General features: G+C 50.1%; 1 protein-coding gene across 1 annotated transcript in view; it reads right to left on the bottom strand.

The window, feature by feature from the left end:
- LOC104380328 (tetraspanin-15) overlaps positions 1–6,400 on the bottom strand; it is a 44,448-nt gene extending 38,048 nt beyond the window's left edge. Inside the window, exon 1 of the mRNA XM_086628159.1 lies at positions 6,314–6,400. Within this exon, the coding sequence (XP_086484285.1) occupies positions 6,314–6,400 (87 nt within the window). The remainder of the gene's footprint in view (positions 1–6,313) is intronic.
- Between the last annotated feature and the right edge of the window lie 13,270 nt (positions 6,401–19,670).

Consider the following 19,670-nt stretch of genomic DNA (forward strand, 5'->3'; position numbering starts at 1 on the left):
CATCGCAGCGTGATGAATCGAGGCAGGCAGCTTTAAGCCAAGTTTTGCTTGGATTTTCCTCTCCCCCCACCTTGTATCTTTATGGCCTGGATGCTCCGCTTGGCCCTTGTCTCGAGCTTGATAGACACAGAGGCTGATAGTCACCAGCGCTACCAGCTCATCCTTCCAAACATCACCCTTAAGACAGCACAATTCCCAGAAAAACCCATTTCCCTCCAGCGTTTTCACACCTGGCTCGAGCACCGACTCGCACCCAGACCCCTGGTGAGCTGCTCGCCCTCCCTTCGCACACCAGCACCCACGACTAGAAGCGAACCGCGCCGTCACAGAGCGCTTTTGATCCCTGGGAAACAAATGCCATAAAGAAAAGCAACGGATTATTTACGACAACCACCTTCTCCTCTCTCGCCCTTCAATGAAACAGCTCTAATTGGAAAAGAGCCTAACGATGCTGGGATAAAGCATCCCTTTAGCTCCTGCAACATCAAAGCCAGCGATGCCATCCCAAGCGTTTGGTGCTGTCAGGAGCCGTTGGCATCGCGCCCGCCGGCCCCGCGGCGCAGCCGGAGGCGAACAGCTTCTCAGCTGACACCGAGCTGACACCTGAAAAGGGCAGCGAGGAAACCGAGGAGCATCCAAAGTCATTTGCACGCTGCTTTTTGCAGCCCTCCCACCCCAAAAATCACAGGAGGGAGGAAAGCCTCCAGCTGCAGACATCCACACTCAAAAACTTACATCTCCAAAGAGGAGAAAAATTCCCTATTTTTCCACTCCTTTGCCATCGCTTTCACCTTTCCAAAAGACTTCATTGCTCCTGACAAGTTTGCTCAAACTCTTCCTGCTAATTCACACCAATAGTTCAATCCTTAATTTTCATGCACAGTCTTTGCTTTTTGGGGGAGCTGTTTTTTTTAATTCTCTACCCTTCCTGGACACTATTTCTGGTGCATTTTTGTAGTTAAGTTTATGCCTATCGATCACTGTCCACTTCCAGGCTCCACCTCACCCACAAAGGAACTGAAATCTCTCAGAAGGTGAAATTTAGACTTGTGGTACTTTACAGGCACTTTAGTTATTTGAAACCCAACGGCAGGCCCGTTCCTGATAACGGGCTTTTAATCACAGTTTCATGGTTACACTCTATTTTAAGCGCCAGGTTGGTGCGTTGGGATTAGGTTTGATTTAATGTTTCTCTCTTACACGGCGTTCCGGGGAGCACATTTGGCTTTGAAGGCAGGGGGTAGACATTAACGCGCACCATGTGTCCCCCACAGATCCCTGCCGTTCCTCCCCCGTGCCAATCAGAACCACTTTCTCCATTTTAATTAATCCATCTGCGATGCGAGCGAGGGGAGAGCTCACGGAGAAAAGCTGGGAAGGGGTTCGAGGGCTGGATGATGCTCCAGCGGCTGAGGAAGCAGCGTGCATGGGATGAGCTTCACCTGCCAGCAAGGGAGAGAAACTGAGGAGAGTTTTCAAGATGGACACGTGCATTGCTTAAAAAAAAAAGCTTTTCCAGGGCTGAAAAGATCCTTGAAAAATTTAAAGCTCGTGGTACACATGGAGATGCTGCAGAGAGGTGCTGGTCCTTCCTCCCAGCATCACCAACCCAAGATACACCATATGGCTTTTTGGCTTCATGGCTTAGAAAAGGCTGAGTGCTTCCTCTGTCCAAGCAACTCAAACTAGTCCCTCGGACTAACAAGCAAATATTGAGCTGAATTTCTTGGCTCCCTCCTTGCTTAGCTCCTACTTTAGAAGGTCACCCAGCCCCTCACAACCTGTTTTGCTAAGGGTGGGCACTGCAGGCTGGACCCCAGCCCATATCCACACCCCATCACCTAAAAAGCACCCTCCAATAAAAAAATAAAAAAAAAAAAAAAGAGTTGCTTCTACTCAAAGCAGCTTAACACACAAGAAAGCATCTTGCAAAGCAACACACACCTCGAGGAAGGGAAGGGATACGCTGGCACATGTCGCAGCGACGGCAGATGGCAAAGGAAAGCTCGCTGGAATATAACGAGTTTTGGAAAGACAAGCAGGGCACGATGCTGTTGCAAGCTGGGTAGCAAAAGGATTTAGATGGAAAATTGCTGGGAAGAAAGACCAGTGTTCCCAGAAAAGTGGCATTTCTGTGACAAAAAACAGTGGATTTGGAGCAAACCAGTGACATCGAAGTCTTTGCCAGGACCTAAGCAGCACCGTAAAAAAATTTAAAAAAAAAATCTCAAGGGGAATAACCACGTCTTTCATCAAAAACCTGATCATCCCATCCCCCTTCAGCCAGAGATGATGATCCAAAGCAGCAGGAAAAGTCTGCATCACCCCTTGCAAAGCCTGGCTGCTCCGGTTTCCATCACTGGGTTTCTCCAGGGGGTTGTTTTCGCCACGCCAATTCGATCAGCAAGGATATTTCCCATCCCTGGCGTCACAACCCGACGCACACTCAATGACACAGTGAGGCACGTAATGAAGTTTGCTGGTAGAGCCTCTGGACTTACATATTAATTGCCCAGTGACCACCTTAATAGAGTGCAAACACCAGGATAGACAGCAGCCAGTAGTTACCACTGCTCTGCGATGCATCTAAGAGAAAAAGGGAACCTGCTCTTCCCCTCACGAGAGGATGACTACCCCGTTTCTACATGGTAGCCACCACACGATTGAACCATCACCACGGGGAAAGCCGAGGAGGTGGCCACAGCTCCGCCAGACCTTGCGCTGAAGGCGTCCTGCATCAATTCTCCCCGTATAAGCTGGGAAAAAAAACCACCTCTGGGTTTTATTTTCAGCTCCGCTTGATTTTAGCACTTCTTGGAGTTTGTAGGAGCTGAGTGGGCAGGAGATGGAGGGCAGCGAGCAGCCACCCGGGACATCCGACCTCAGTTTCCACCCCAAAAGGGATCCCTGTGACTCGCTCTCCTCCCTCCCATACTCCTGGATGGATAAAATTGCAAACTTGAATTTCTCAGCCCGATACAAGTTGCTACGACCAACCCTTCCCCACTTTTGCAGCCCATTTGCAAAGCTGTTTCTCTCCAACCTCATCTCTTCTTAGTGGAATAACAGAGATGCTGGTTTTCCTCTCCAGGCATTTTCCTATCTACTGCCAAGGAAAGAGCTGGGGGAGGAGAGTTGGGGACCTGGCAAAAAAGAGCTAAAAGTGGAAATCCTTGGCAGAAATCACTGTCCTACTGATGATGGAGTCATTTAGAGACCTGGAGGTCAAAAAGTGAGATGAAAGACAATTAATGACTAAAATAATAACATGAAATAATATAACACACAGCTCTGATGATGCTGGCAGGGTTTAGGGGGTGTCTTGAGGTCACAGCTAACCCACAGATAAGACAGATTCTGCAAAGCTCTTTGAGCCGTGGGCTCTCTGGTGCTTGTGATTGCTTCTCCATCCTTGCGTGACTTGGCTTTGACACAGTGGCAGCCACCTGACACTGACAAGAGACATGCACAGTCCTGCCCTGTCCTAAGAATCCCACTAAATACCTAAGAGATGCCACGTTCCTCTTGTCCAAGCCCCAAAAGACTCAACTAACGGGAGTTACTCTCGGCCACAGGCACAGCAAGCGGGTACCACGACTCCACGGGGACGTTAACACGGCCGAAACAGCTCAGCCTCGAAACCTGCCAAGGGGCCAAGCAGCAGACGTGGCTCGTTGCGGGATGAACGGCATTAACTGGATGAGTCAACACCACGCTAACGTGAGGCAGTAATTTCTCCCGATTCGGGAACACCAAAAAGTCACGATGACGGTGGCTTCGAGCCCACGCAGACCCCGGCAACCAGATTAGGTGAGTCAGAGTGTGCAGGTCCAGGAGGGAATAGAGCATCGCTTCTTTCTCCATCCAAGATGACCAGAGGTGCAAAACTAAGGTGCAAAACTCCAAATCTTGTTTTGCAAATCCCCAGCTCACTCACAGCAGAAACATTCTTCTCAGCTTTTGAAGACCCATCTGCCTTCAAATTAGCAGCCCGGGCGCTCCTGCTCCTCTTCAGAAGGTTTTATTGTAACGTGCCGGTGAGAGACCGCGATATAGAATCTGCCAAATGCTTTTAGTCATCAAAAGATGGAATCATGGGATTAATAATACAGAGATTTAACACATCGTATAATGCTTAACTGCCAACGGGATGCAGAAATGTAAAAAAATACACTTTGATAAGGGTCAATTAAAATCGCAGTTTTCAATTGTACAGAAAAAATAAGAAAAAGAAAGAAGCATTTCTTTGTGAAAAGAAAACCAAATCTATGCTCTGCTGCATTCTCAACAACGAGGAATAAATCTACCCGTGTAAAACCAGTTGGGTCCAACCCGTGATGCTCGAATCTCCCTGCCGTTTGCTCCGTGTTTGGTTTAAAGCCACTCTCCAGCTCATCCCACTCTCCTTTACTGATTTTTCCACCTATAAATAAGTGTTTTCATTACAGAAAAGCACTGGAAAGGATCTAGTGGCATTAGATTCAGTTTTCTGCAGGCTGGGACAACCTTACGCTAGAAAACGGTGATCGATCTCAGCCCAAACCTCCTCGATCCTTCATGGTGACCCAACTCAAGTCTTATTCCATTGAATTTTCACCCGGGGGGGGTTAAATTTTTGAAGACTTCAGGTAAGGGAAGCGAGAAGTTCCTACACAATCATTTTTTATCGAGTGCATTTGGCCAGAGCAAAACTGGGCCCCGGTGACGTCTGGTTAACGAGGCTTTGAAGGGTTCGGCAGCGCCGTTGAATTAACACGGCAGCGACATGTGCAAATGAGGCCAGAAGTAGGTCAGGCAGCTGAAACGCTCCCAGGAGCCGTGCGATCCGTACGGATTCCAGGGGGTGATGTCCCTGTGCAAGGACTGTCCCAGGGTTGAAGACAGGCTGGGTCGAGGCAGTTCAAAGTGGCTTTTTTACAGCTATTTTCCAGTTGCCGGGAAATTAGTGAGTCTCTTCTTGCTGGTGGACTTGCAAGGATGTCCCTGTGAGCCCCCCAAAACGCCCCAGTGGTTAATAAGCATCTGGCTTCGAGATTGTGATGGTTCATCCCATCTACGTTTGCAAAGTGCAGCCCCGATCTGGGTTCAAACTAGCCAGGAGGAAGAATCCTGCCCCTCCTCCCCCATCCCTACAGCTGCTTAAAGGCATTTGGGGAAACCTCAAATCAAGCAGAACTCCGCTCCTTTGAGAAACCAGAACCATAGTGACAGGTTTTCCCACAGATTAACTTTGCAAGCACAAACATGGCTCTATCCTCACCCAAAAACTCAAATCGCAGCCACAAACGGGTAAGGAAATCTGAATTTTATTGATCTCACTGGGTGCAGTGGGATGGTTCTGGCCACCCCAAGGAAGAGACTCAAGTCTCCTCTCCCCTCGGGAGCCTTCCTACCCAGCAGGCCACAAGGAAATCAGCGAGATATTCTACAAAAAAAAAAAAAAATCTCCTTTTTTTCTTATTCTTAGTCATGCCCTGGGGTGGGCACAAGCGATTCGGAGCAGTGAGACAACGGGCTTTGCCATCCCCAGCTAGCGAGGGCGAGTGCTGCCCTCCTGACGAGCTCATTCATTAAAAATAAATAAGGAAATAAAAAAAGCATTTTCAAACTCAGCTTGCAACCCTGTTTACCTTTCACAGCCTGCCTGGGAACTCGTGCAGATTTTTCAGCAATTCCCCCTATACAATCAGATGTGCATACCACCATACATGCCCGGCGGGCAGCCGTGCACGGGGCAAAGAGGATGATTTTTTTAAACCTCAGGAGGAAATATCTGTAAATACGGACTGGATTTATGCAAGATCAACCCCAGGAAGGTGCTAACTTCATATCTCACACACCGAGGACGCACAAACCCTAAAGGGATGGGGGATTTCTTGCTTCCCCCTCCCCTGCTCCGACACGTGCTTGCACCTCCCAGGTGCCGGAAAAGCCTCGCCCCAACTGTAGCTGCCTCAATGATTCTAAACTGCTTAAAAACAAGCTTTATTAAAACATTAAATTTCCCTGTTTATGCTCCAAACGCCTCGAAACGCGGCTCGCTGCCACGAGGGATTTGCAAGAGCAGCTCTGGGGACGGGCAGTCCCAGGGAGGTGGTCTTAAACCCACCAAAACCCGCGGTTTCACCCAAGATTGCCCATTTCGGACCCAGCTAGCACCAAGCACGAGGGGCTTCGCGGCACCTGATTTTACCGCCGGGATTTGACGCCTCGGCACGGGAAATTCGGACACTGAGAGGTCAAATCCAACCCACGGGGGTGGTGCAGTGGGGGGAAACACCAGGAAGGACAGAAAAGCAACCGGAGCACCTACCGAGAAGAGGGTGGCGTAGGTGGACAGAGCGAATTTGATGCTGTAGTAGTAGAGGTGGGAATTCCGGCACTCGGAGCCTTGAGCCATCCCTGGAGCTCCGGCGAGAGGGTTCTGCTCGCTGCCCGCCGGCCCCTCGCTGCTCCGGCCGGCTCCTGCCCTGCGCCGCCCAGCCGAAAAAGCGTCCACATGCAGACAGGCCAGCTTTGAACTTGAACTGCTGGCTCCAACTTCCGCCTGGCAGGAGAAGAGAGCAATTAGAGGAAAGGCAGCGGCAGCGCCAGCGGCCGCCGTTAACCCTTTGCTGAGTTTGGTGCTTGGTTTTCGCCGCTGAGAGCGACGGCAAAGCTCTAAGGGGCTTTACCCCAACAATTATTCCAAAACATCGGCGCACGGAGGGATCTCTGGCAAATTTTTAACAGCAAACGTGTCGCAATCGGGGCCTCCTGCCCTTGCCAGCGCGCTGAAAGAGCCTGTTGCAACCCCGCAGCCATCCCAGGAGCATTCCTGCAGCAGCAAAGGGTGAAGGGGCAACCCAAAAATCTAGCAAGAACGGGGGCAGATGCCCCCCAGGCATCCCTCGAAGCCCAGGACCGGAGAGGGAAGTCCAGGTTTACCTGTCACAGTTTGCTACTGCGGGCAACGCCTCCCTTTCAACACCACCTCGAGCTGCCCAGCGCCGGAATGAATGGGAAGAAGGAAAGAGAAACCATTACATTCAGGCTTGGTGAGGTTTAGTGCTTGAAAGAAAAGGTGTGGGGAGCGAGAAACCGGTACCACGAGACCGTGCAGCTCCTGGGAGCGTTTGTACAGCTGCACGAACGTAATGCTAGAGAGTAGAAAAAGGATGTTCAATAAAAAGAGCCAAAAAAGGAGCACGGAAAAGGTGTGTTTGCAGTCGGTCTCTGATGATGCAGAGGAGCACCTGGCAAAGAGGGGGGCACCCTTCGTTTCCGCAGCTTGCCTCGTCACGGATCAGAGACGGGAAGAAAAAGGAGCATCGTGGCCTGGGGAATGTTTAAAAACCCCAGCTCCTGGGAGGAAGGTGCTACTTCCCTCTGGGGCAGCGAAATGGGGAATTTAAAGCAAAGTTTGAAGAAATGACAGAGACTCTGGGCTGCACCCAGAGGCAGGAGCTGTTTTTACCTGGCTCTGAGCAGACAGAGTAATTCAGAGCAGCAGAAGAGATGGTGTCCCTTTAGTACACGTGCTGCGAGGGTGAGAGCAGGGATGGGATGAGAGTTACGTGATTTTCAACAGCCAGCAGATCCCAAATGCTGAGGATCATAGAATCATGGAATGGTTTGGGTTGGAAGGGACCATAAAGATCATCCAGTTCCAACCCCCCTGCCGTGGGCAGGGACACCCTCCACTACACCAGGTTGCCCAAAACCTCATCCAACCTGGCCTTGAACACTTCCAGGGATGGGGCAGCCACAGCTTCTCTGGGCAACCTGTGCCAGTGCCTCACCACCCTCAATGTAAAAAATTTATTCCTTACATCTAATCGAAATCTCCCCTCTTTCAGTTTAAAGCCATTGCCCCGTGTCCTGTCACTACACACCTGTGTCCAAAGCCCCTCTCCAGCTTTCCTGTAGCCCCTTTAGGCACTGGAAGGTGCTGGAAGGTCTCCCTGGAGCCTTCTCTTCTCCAGGCTGAACAGCCCCAACTCTCCCAGTCTGTCTCCATACAGAGGTGCTCCAGCCCTTGGATCATCTTCATGGCCTCCTCTGGCCCCGCTCCAGCAGCTCCGTGTCCTTCTGCTGTTGGGGACTCTAGAGCTGAACGCAGTATTCCAGGTGGGGTCTCAGGAGAGCAGAGCAGAGGGGCAGAATCCCCTCCCTCGCCCTGCTGCCCACGCTGCTTTGGGTGCAGCCCAGGACACGGTTGGCTTTCTGGGCTGCCAGCGCACGGTGCCGGCTCATGGTGAGCTTCTCATCCACCAGCACCCCCAAGTCCTTCTCCTCAGGGCTGCTCTCCATCCATTCTCCGCCCAGCCTGTACTTGTGCTTGGGATTGCCCCGACTCACGTGCAGGACCTTGCACTGGGCCTTGTTGAACTTCATGAGGTTCTCACAGGCCCATCTCTCCAGCCTGTCAAGGTCCCTCTAGATGGCATCCCTTCCCTCCAGCGTGTCTACAACACCACACAACTTAGCGTCATCTGCAAACTTGCTGAGGGTGCACTCGATCCTATGGCATCCAATTGTTATTACCCAGCTGGCTTGCATTGAATTGAATGTAATTAACTAATTAACTCAAGGTACAGACCCTGCCTACAAAAGGCGGGCCATTTCCTCCTGGCTGCAGAAGATGCAACAGCATCCTTGGAGCTGCAGCCCAGGCTGGTGAGCAACATGATCCCACTTCAGGATATGATAATGGGATAAAACACAGCCCAAAAATGCCATTTCTGGACATGATTTAGCTACAGGTGGCTGTGATCAGGCTGAAGGAGCAAAGAGAGCAGGCAACTTTTCTCCCTGTTTTTTCAAAAAAATAATTTAAAATGTACTTTTAGTGTGTTGCAGCCTGGTTTATACCAGTGCTTTCCATTTTGCTAACACCCAATGAAGCTGGTGCTGTGAATTTCTTGTTCTTGGAATAAGAAACCCCAACACCCAGCACCGAGCAAGAGCCATTTGGGGAGATGTACGACGTATTTCCTCCATCCTTTCTTTCCTTTTTGAAGCACGCTACAGCCAGGAGAACAGTCAATTAAAAAGAAATACTCACTTGCCCCCATGACTTTCCAACCTCTTTCCATCAGGTTTGACCACGCACCGGCACGGGGATCACAGGGCTTATTTTCAACTCGTTGCACAGAGAAATCTTGGCACCTGGTGCGTGTTCACCCATTTATATAACATGCTTTCTTCACTTGAATTCAGAAATCAACTTAGTGGGGAAAAACACGAGGGAGAAACAGTATTTCCCTGCAAAACCAGGCTGCGACGCAGCTGAGGGATGTCCCAAGCAGCAGATTTAAACCAGATTTAAACCATCAAGTCCGTAGATAATGCTCAACATTGCCTAAAGCTTCCACACTAATTTGAAGCCACGTTTAAGAGAATGACTCACCTTAAAACTTTGCATCATCCTCAGTTTCAGTAGTCATTTCACATGCCAGAACACTCCGAGCACATCGCAGGCTCTCCCCCGGCACCATTTCCCCATCAGTCAGTAATTAACACCCAATATTCCACAAGCAGTTAATTATGCCATGGAACTCATTCCTAAACCCACCAGATTTGTGCCTGCAGGGATAGGAACAGCAATAAAACTCTCCAGCTACTTCCACACGACACCATCAACACACTCAAGAAAGGAAAGATTCGCTTTCCACGTGCTGGTTTTCGCTGTCCCTCGGACCTCGAGGATTGCTGGTGGGGGGACACAGCAGTCCCACACGTGAATCAGGAATGATTTTCATTCTCCTTAAAAATTCCTGAATTCAAGAAGCAGCACGTTTGCAAAAGCAGTGCAAATCCTTCTCCCAGCTCCCACCCTCACGTGCACTGGGAGGAATTCAGCATTTTCCCTAGCAAGGGAAAATTCCCTCCACCAGTCATCCAGAGATCTTTAAATTATACTTTTTTTTTTTCTTTTTTCCAAGCAAATAAAATTTTACAACGTGCTTTTCTTTCTACAAAAAAGATGATAAAAAAAAACACACTCTTCTGGCGATGCAAATGTGTACGGATGTTTTGCTTCTCGCATCTCTAGAGATGCACTCAGAGATGAGCAGCCAGGAGCTGCCCTTAAATCATCCATTTACTCCTATTAACATTACCATAATGGATAAATAACCCACAAGCCCGGCTGGACACGAGGGAAAGGCAGATGTAGCTTTTAAAAAGCTTAACGTTGAGTGGAATAAATTCTGCAGTCCAAATTTAAACACGACTCCAAATTTTGCTCTATTTAATATCGCTCCGACGCGATGTTCTCAGGGTAGGGCGGGAGGGGGTAAGAGCAATGGGATCAGGGTGGGGTTTATTCCCAAATATTCTTTTCCCTCCACCCTCTGGCAACGCTGCCGGAGCTGGGGGAAGATCGTAGAGTGGCTTTGCACATGGGGAACGAGAAAGCCCTTATTTACCAGTTTTAATCATTAACACGACGCTGCTCCTGGCAGCATCAGGCCCAGACAATCATTGACTGCAGGAAGAAATTACTCAGCTGGCATTTAATGCTCAGGACCAACAGGGACTGTTTGAACCACTGGATGTCAACCAGCAGCCAAAATCTGGGGGTTTGCAGCCATTTCAGGGGGTGATGCTGCTGCTGGAGGGAGATTTTCCACCAGCAGAGCCCAGTTCCCTTCCCGTGCCCGGAGGCTGAGGATTCCCTTCCCACCTCACAAGTCACCCCAGGCTTTACAGGCAGAAAGTTTCCTAAAATAATCCAGTAAAAAGCAAAAGCTGAGGCTGCAGGAAAACACACTAAACCTACCAAGGGACCAAGCTGTGCCATGAACGTGCCCTCGGCGGTGCCTGGGTCGGCTCTGCGTGCAGCTGGCACACCAAGCGCCTCCAATGAAGATGCTACTTCTTCCCTCCGAGTGGGTTTCCCTGGCATATTAGTTGCAAATCGCTGGCACAGGGAGCTCGACAAGCCCAGGCACCCAACTACCACTCAACTTCACCAGCTTTACCTTCGCAGATGAAATTTCACCCCCCTGAAAGCACTGAGAGGACCTCGAGCAGGATTTGTTGGGGTTTTGGGGTAAGAAGGGGACCCAGCTGCACCCACGCAAGGGGAGTCCCATGAACAAGCAGAGATGAGACCTGTGCAAGCAGACAGAGGAGAAAAAGGGGCTTGCAAAAACCCAAAACACCTAGATCTGGAGCATGGTGGAGATCCATGCAATGATTTTGCTAAGCTGCAAGATGCTGCCTGCTCCTTACCTGGCCCCAGCTCCAAAGTTTGGCCCAAGCTGGGGAGCCTGGTGTCCCTTAGCTGCACCCAGGACTGGGTCAGCCAAAAAAAGCTCCTTATCAGCCCCAAAACTCATTGGCATGGGATAGGAATGGCCAGCTTGCAGCTCAAAGGGCTGAGGGAGCAGCCAGCATTTGCTGCTTTGCTGCCTGGCTTCACCACCTTAACGATGCCCGTTGCATAAATTAATTAGTGAGGCTTTTCCTAGGATCCTGCCGCAATTCCCTGGAGCCAAGTTAGGACTGGAAAGTGACAATTTAAGGTTCAGCACTTCAACCCAGGCAAGCTCAGGGCTGCTCCTGTGGGCACGCTGCAGAGATGGGACCCATCCTGCCCTCCCCGGGCCAGGGAAACGGCCGCTGTCGTGGTTTTTGGACTGAGGGTCAAGACAAGAACCGAGAGGGAGCACCCACCAATCATGGTCCCGGGCAAAACATGACTCAGGCTTTCTTCATAAAACAAAACAAGTTATTAACAGTTACTTAACAAGAAACATAAGGGAACGAAACCGGTTACTTGAGAGGAGAAAGAGAAAACAAGGCCAGATCTTAAAACAACACCTCCCCACCCCCTATTTCCTTTCCTTCCTGGCTCTACCTCCCCCCCGGCGGCATAGGGGGACAGGGAATGGGGGAGTGCAGGTCAGTTCATCCATGTTGTTACTGCCGCGCCTTTCTTAAAGGAGGAGTCTTTACACCATTTTTCCCTTGATTCGGTGGATCCCCTACTCACGAAGAAAAAGTCCCCAAACTTTTCCAGTATGAGCCCTGCCCGCAGGATTGCAAACCCTTCCCCATGGATCGCACCAGTTTGGGCTTTACCAGTCTCGGCCTCTTAGGGAGCTGCTGCCACTCGTGTCGGCATGGGGCGTCCCACGGATTCCAGATGCCTCCACGACCTCGTCGTGCATTCCATGCCCCATTATCAACAGTACCTGGTCGCGCATCCCCTGCTCCACGGCCTCTCCTGGGCTCAGGCATCTCCTTCCCGACGTGGGTTTCTCCACGGGCCGCGAGTGGGTCTCTGCCCCGCCGAGCACACCCTGGCTGCAGGGGGCCGCCTGCCATCTCACACCGATTGCAAGGGAAACCTCAGCTCCAGCACACCTCCTCCTGCTCCATCTTGACTGACCCGGTCGTTGTGGTTGTTTTCTCTTAGATATTAATCCTCTCTGGGGGAGCTCGGCCCGGCGGGCACCCCGGGAGCGGGGCGCTTACCGAGCCCCCTCATGCGGCTCCCCCGGCGCCATCTTGAGCACATGGCGCCGGCCCGGGCCCGGGCCCGGGCAGCCGCCCGGCCGGGAGCCGGGAGCGAGGGCAGCGCCCTCCTGCTCTCTCCTCGCCCCTGAGCAAAAAGCCCCTTTCCCGCCCCTTTGTCCCAACTTAAATAGGGCCATTCGCAGAGGCGCCGACTTGGCTCAACCCCCCGGGGGGGACGGGACTCAGATCTGGTGGCACAGGGAGCAAATCCCCTCCCTGCCGCCAGAGCACCCCCCCACACATCAAACCATCACAGCCGCGCACCGCAGCCTCGCGCCCTCCTCCTTCAGACAGCCGCGAGGGCACCCGAATTATGGCTCCTGCCAACTAATTTAACATTTAATTGCATGAAAAGCGGCGCTTCCGTCGCTCTCACCCATACTCCCCTTGCAAACAAGCCACGTTGAACACCCTACATGGGGGGAAAAAAAAAAAAAAAAAAGAAGTTTTGCAGCCAAACGGCAGGACGGGTCTAAATGGCAAAGCCCCTCCTCACCGCCCTGCGCTTCGGGCTGCCAAACCACATTACAGCCGCCTCGCTGATGCCGAGTTTGGTTTTACTCCCTGTCATACCAGAAACGCAGAAAGCAAGAGAGTTTTACTCATCCCTGCCCCTTCATTAGCAAATATTTGTGCTAATCTGAACCCCATTTGCCGGCTTTGGTGGGGGATTTTCTAAGGCTTTAACTGGCCACTCCTGTCTGTGCCTTTCAGCACGGCCACTTCTGCTGTTGCAAAACTCCACACTAGTAAGAATTCCTTATTTAAAAGCACAGAGGCTTATCTTCTCCCGATTTTCCTCCTGGGATACACCCTCAGGGCTAGTTTTTCCATCTTCATGGGCAACAGCAAGTCCCAGCCCCTCCTTCTCCTGGGTCTTTCCAACTCAGAATCTGTCCTGCTGGAAAAAAAATATAATTCTCTGAACTTTTTTTATACCCAATGCCCTTGAGCCACGTGCAGGAGCCGTTTCTCTTTCTTGGGCCACGAAGAAACCAAGCTGATGGTTTCCAAATGAAACCCTACACGTAGCACTCCAAGTCCAAGCCATATTTTAGCACCAGATCCCACGTTACGCTCTTCCTTTGGTTTCGTTCCCCTCTCCTGCAGCAGCTGAGCACACCAACCTGTTTAATAAACACAGCAGCAAACGAAAAGACCTTCTGCAGGGCAATTGTGTTACTCAAATGACAACTTGGCCCGTATTTTTTTTTTCTCCCAGGCAGTGATTAAAGTGGAAAACGTTAATCTGCACTGCTGCAAAACCCCAGCGCAGCTGGTTCGCTACGACCGTGAACGTGGAAGCTGTAAAGAATAAAGTGAGCAGCAGGGAGGTGGGAGGAGAAGTCGCTCCAAGGAGTTAAGATAATAAGCAAGCAACGCGGGAAGATGAGGAGCAGGAATAAACCCAAAGCGTTAACGTGCAATTTTCTGATTTGTAAAACACTCTGATTACACGAGGAGGAGGGGGGAGCGGGGTTTGGAGGTGCCAGGCTCGGCGTCGCGCTGCGGCCACCGCGCCAACGCCGGTGGTAAAAGCGGCGCGGAGGAGTCGCTTGCTCCTGCGGTTCGATCCCACTCGAGCATCTTCCTGGGTCAACGTTGGTCTGCAGAGCATCACTTCTAATAGCGTGGGACAGCGTGGTCCTCCGCAAACCTGCCTTGTTATCCCCTCGGGAAGCGACTGATGCTCCCAGCCTCTGCAGCTCGAAGCCCTGCAATTTAGAGAGGGTGGGATAGCATCACCTTCCACTGGCTATTTGCCTCCTTTTTTCCAGCTCCTAAAAGCCTCATTCACTGGGTTCACTTTTCCTCCCTCTGTTCCCCCACTTTTTAACTGTCTGGGTGTCTCCTTTCCGGCCACTTGCTCTGCTGAGCCTCAGCGCTGGAGCTGTGCAGGTGGATGCAAACAGAGAAAGCTCAGTTGGGGTAAAAAAAAAAAAAAAAAAAAAAATCACAAAAACCCACACGCAGACATGGTGGGACATCTGACAGATATTGCTTCAGCAAAATATTGCTTATAATTTGGGCTAGGACATGGCAAGGGGTACAGAGATTGCCAGGCTTATAGCCCCAAGAAATCAGGTTTTGCCAGCAAAGAAGTTATAATTGCAAAACGAAGATGGAGTTGTAGCTCATAGTTGGAAGCTTTGCTTTTTCCTGGCCTTTTTTTTTTAAAAAAAAAGATTATTTATTACTTCATAAAACTGAGGAAAAGCGGAATTTGATTCCATTTTCTGTGCAAGCTATGCTCCCTGCGGCGCTGGGCAAAACCCACTGGGAAGCCACAGTCCCAAAGACTCTTTCCAAAACACTGAGTCACTGCATTTCTCTCCATTAAAAAGCCTCACTAATTAACCCACAGCAAACAAACTCATGACATAGGTTCCCAACACTAAAAATAACTAAAAACTCGAAGAAACCCCTCTGGACCTCGACCCCATGATCCGCGTGGGGTCCAGACCTACATCTCCACCTGGGAAATGCGGATGGAGGGGCTGCAGTTTCCCTGCCATAGTCGTTTCTCACTCCTGTGCTAAGATTGAGTCTCTGCCGTGGATGTTTAATCCATCACCATGGCACACCCCGCTAAATGTGCTAAATAATAAAGCTGTGGGGCTGCAGAAATTATCCAGCAGCTCAAGCTCCAGTCTGGGGAAAAAAACAACCTTCCCCCTCCATCGTCAAGAGGAGTCAGACGGGTTTAATTATCCACAAATTATTCTAAGCATATATTTTCTTTGCGTGTGTGGGTTTTTTTCCCCCCTCCTCCTTAATTGTGCATATTCTCTTTTTTTAAAATTCAAAAACTTCTGGGAAGTCCCCAAGCTTGTTACGATCCGCCCAGAATGGGAGCCACTGCAATCAGCCAGCCCAAATTTCACCCCAGCAAACGTTCCTTGGGCAAGTCGCTTGGCTTTTTCCAGCCAAAGCCCCGCGGCAGGAGCCACCGCGCCGTCGCGACGGGTGGGATAGATCCGACGTCCGCCGGCGGCGCAGCAGGAGCTGCATCTTGCCATGCACAGGGGATATTGCAGAGGTATTTTGCGACTTGGATGCTCGATGCACCGTTAAACCACTAACGTATCGCCTGGGAACTGGAGAAAATTCGTCAAGGCCATACAGGCTCTTTCCAAACTCCTTCCCACCAACGTGCAACCAACTCTGGACCGACACGCTCCATCCTACGGCGGCGAAATCCGAAGCCTCTCATGCAATAAACACCCCCAATTTTGAGCCTCTGGCTCAAATGCCAAAGCAGCTTCTTGTTTTTCCCCAACCACACAAGCCTGATTTGCAGCCCTGACGATAAACAAGCATTGCTCAGCCCAACCACACAACCCTGCGCTCATTCCCAGGCTTTCAAGAAATTAGGGACCTGAAAAATACCCTCCTGAGTATATCAGGGGTCCAGTGTTAGTGCCCAGCACTAGTAACAAGGACTTGCTGCCCAAAGCCACTCTCGACAGTAGAGGATGCTATATAGGGAGAGCAAGAAGATATAGGATACATTTACAGGCTGAAAGAGTTGGGGCTGTTCAGCCTGGAGAAGAGGAGGCTCCAGGGTGACCTTATAGTGGTCTTCCAGTACCTCAAGGGGGCCTACAAGAAAGATGGGCAGAGGCTGTTCAGGAGGGCCTGTTGTGATAGGACAAGGGGTAATGGTTTTAAAATAGAGGGAGGTAGATTCAGGCTGGATATTAGGAAAAAATTTTTTACAATGAGAGTTGTAGAACACTGGAACAGGTTGCCCAGAGAGGTGGTGGATGCTCCATCCCTGGAGACGTTCAAGGCCCGGTTGGATGAGGCCCTGAGCAACCTGATCTAGTTGGAGATATCCCTGTTCCTTGCAGGGGGGTTGGACTAGATGACCTTTGAGGGTCCCTTCCAGCCCTAACCATTCTATGATTCTATGATTCTAAAAATCACTACCTGTGCACCCCCAGAGCAGCTCATCCTCACTCGCTGAGCACCTTGAATAAAAATGTGAAAATCTGCCTTTTTTCTCTTGAAAAAACACCTGCTGGAGCAGGAGGTTGGGTTGAGCAGAGCCCATCTATTTGCCCGTTTAATGGTTTTCTGCGCATCCAGGGCTTCAGGGCCGGGTTTTCCTCTCCGGGCTCTCCAGGAAGCAGCATGTTTCACGGAGGTGATGGACAGCCCCGTGGGCTACAACTACAGACTAAATTCATTTACGTTCCTGCAATAACACAGCTCTGCTTTAATCACTCCCTCTACCCAAACGTCTCCCAGGCTCAGCTACTTCCCAGGCACTCAGGACCCAGAAGCAGAAATGTCACTTCCACAGCTTAACAAAAAAAAAAAGTCTTTTTAGTTTTTTTTTTCCACCTTTTGGAGCTGAGCCTCATGTTTCGGATGCAATGGTGACGATGTTAAGTCAGCCATAAGGATGGAGAGCTGGGAAAAGCAGATCTGAACCAGATATTAATAATTATGGAGCTTCAGAACAAAAGCAGAACCACACGGCGGCTGAAATAAACCCCTCGCTGACTGTTCTCACCAAAAAAATGTGCTCATTAGGTAGATTTAAAAGCTTTGATGCCTCAGGCCATCACAAGCCACACGGGTAAAAGAGCCCATCACCTCCCACTACAGGATCCTCACAGCTTTGGCTCCCAGCACGAGACCCTTTACCACACCTTGGAGGGGCATCTGAAGCCACCACAAGCAAATACGACCAACAAGGAAAGAGTCAACCCCTTTGCCAAGTTGTCCTAAAGAGTAAAAAGCCAAACCTCAATCCGAGCAGCACAAAAAGCATCCTTAACCCTCTGCAACCACAGCGTTAACACGCTGCTCAACCACACCAGGGCGAGAGAAGGCATCATCTCGTGGTAGAAGACAATCCAGGCTGTGAGTAAGACAGATATTTTGGTACAAGTTGCAAATATGAAATGGTTATATGGATTCATATCAAATATGAATGGTTGAGAATTGTAGAACACTGGAACAGGTTGCCCAGAGAGGTGGTGGATGCTCCATCCCTGGAGACGTTCAAGGCCAGGTTGGATGAGGCCCTGAGCAACCTGATCTAGTTGGAGATATCCCTGTTCCTTGCAGGGGGGTTGGACTAGATGACCTTTGAAGGTCCCTTCCAGCCCTAACCATTCTATGATTCTATGATTCAAATAAGCCAGATGTTACCCGCAGACCCGAAATCTCTGCGTGCCACACACCTATAGGTGTTACCGGCCACCGCCTCGTCTCAAGATCATCATCCTGGTGTGATGCTGCTCTGCCAAAGCTGCTGTTTCTTTCCAAACCAGTTGTTAAAAGCCAGAACAAAGCCAGGTAATACCAGCTCCAAAGGGCTCTTCTTTGCAACAAGCAGTAGTAGCAACCTGATCTAGTTGGAGATATCCCTGTTCCTTGCAGGGGGGTTGGACTAGATGACCTTTGAAGGTCCCTTCCAGCCCTAACCATTCTATGATTCTATAACCAGTCACTCGATATGCTGGGGAGAGGAAGGACTTACAGCCAGAAACGTGCCATAACATCTGTGGTCGTGGGAGCGCAAAGAAAAATAAATCAGGGAAATAAGAGAATCTCTGTTGGCCAAATAAGCAGATAAGATTTATTTCACCTTCAAAATGTTGCTTTTGCTCGTGGTCATAGACCAAACCCTGCTCCAAGACAGCAGAGCAGTAAAAAAAAACACGCAATAACGGATCATCTCGCTTTTCAGTGCCTTTTAACTCCTGTTTAGTGCTGCTCACGTAAGCTTTGGAGCCCCCAAAACACATGGGAGCCTCTGAGGGGACACCAAAAGGCCCATCTGTGTGTACCCAAGCCCCAGACAAACAACTACGTTGTGTTACCACTGTGCATGTCCTCGGGAGAGCAGAAAGCACATGGATCCATGGATGCCCAGTATCCATGCACTGAACGCAGGATAACAGCCAACTCCAATTTCTTTACAGTAAATGCAGACATTTTTTTTTTTAATCCCTCAGTTGCTGCTTCCTTAGACATGTCAGTTGAGCCACAAGATATTTTCAGGCCAAGCATAAGAAAATTCAGACTGAATAACTCATCGTTAACAATAGTCATACTCCCCTGAAAGTCACCTTCCTGCAGCCTCTGTCCTGACTGGCTCCAGGGAGGAAAAAGCCCCCCCGGATTGTACCAATTTGCTATTTTAAAGCCATTTTCGCAGCATTGATGAGTTTAATTCAGCTGTTTGCTAGCAGTGGGTCTCCAAAGGGCACCGGTTCCTACTGCAGATGGAAGTTCTTGCAGGAGTGGAGCGCTCGGTCTCGGTTCCCCTTCTGCAGAGGTGGTTGGGTGGGCTCACATGGGTCACAGAGAGTTTGTGCCAGAGGATAATGCATGAGCAACAAAATTGGGCCAAAAGAAAACTAAAAAAGGACTATTTATCCTATCGACAACAGTCCTGCTACCCCCAAACTCCTGCACCTTTCATACCTAAAAGATAGGGAGCAGGTGGGACTGCAAGAGCTGGAGCCACTTTCCAGCCTTACTCCTTCCCTTAACAGCTGAATATCACCCCAACTTGAATTTCAGCCCCATTTCATTTCTTTAAGACTTCCCCCCCAGCCCCTTACACCCCAAAACAGCACCAGCTGCTTTAGCAATAGCTGCACCGCTCCATATCCCCGCGGCAGTCGGCGATGCTCGTGCAGACCTCAGGCAGTGGGGAAAACATGGACCAAATAACCAGACAGAGCTTCAGAAACAATTCACTGTCCGAGGCAGGAATGCTGAACACAAAAAGCCCAAGCAGCCTTTCCACCAGTATTCCCCATTGCAGCCCAGTATGGATCGATAGCGCCTGTATGGAGAGCTGCCTCCTCTATTTGGGCTTGGAATAATAAAAACTCCGAAGGTTTTATAAATCCCTAGATCCTGCATAACCAATAGACATCAAATCCTGGTAAGCCTCTGGATAAACACACCAAACAGATGTTTAGCTGTACTGCCAGAGATTAAATCCCCAATAAGAAGAAAAGTGAGTTCTAGAGAGAAAAATACTGTTTAGCATTAAACAGAGGTTTATCCGTGGGCGAGTGCCGTCGAAGGTACAGTACCCAGGGCGAGTGTTAATTGCCATTAATGACCAGCTGGATGAAAACTCCAGCTACTAAGATAAATCAGAGCTGCAAGTCATCCACGTCAGC

This window comes from Tauraco erythrolophus, chromosome 29, assembly GCF_009769465.1.
Source record: "Tauraco erythrolophus isolate bTauEry1 chromosome 29, bTauEry1.pri, whole genome shotgun sequence".
In the NCBI taxonomy this organism is placed as follows: domain Eukaryota; kingdom Metazoa; phylum Chordata; class Aves; order Musophagiformes; family Musophagidae; genus Tauraco; species Tauraco erythrolophus.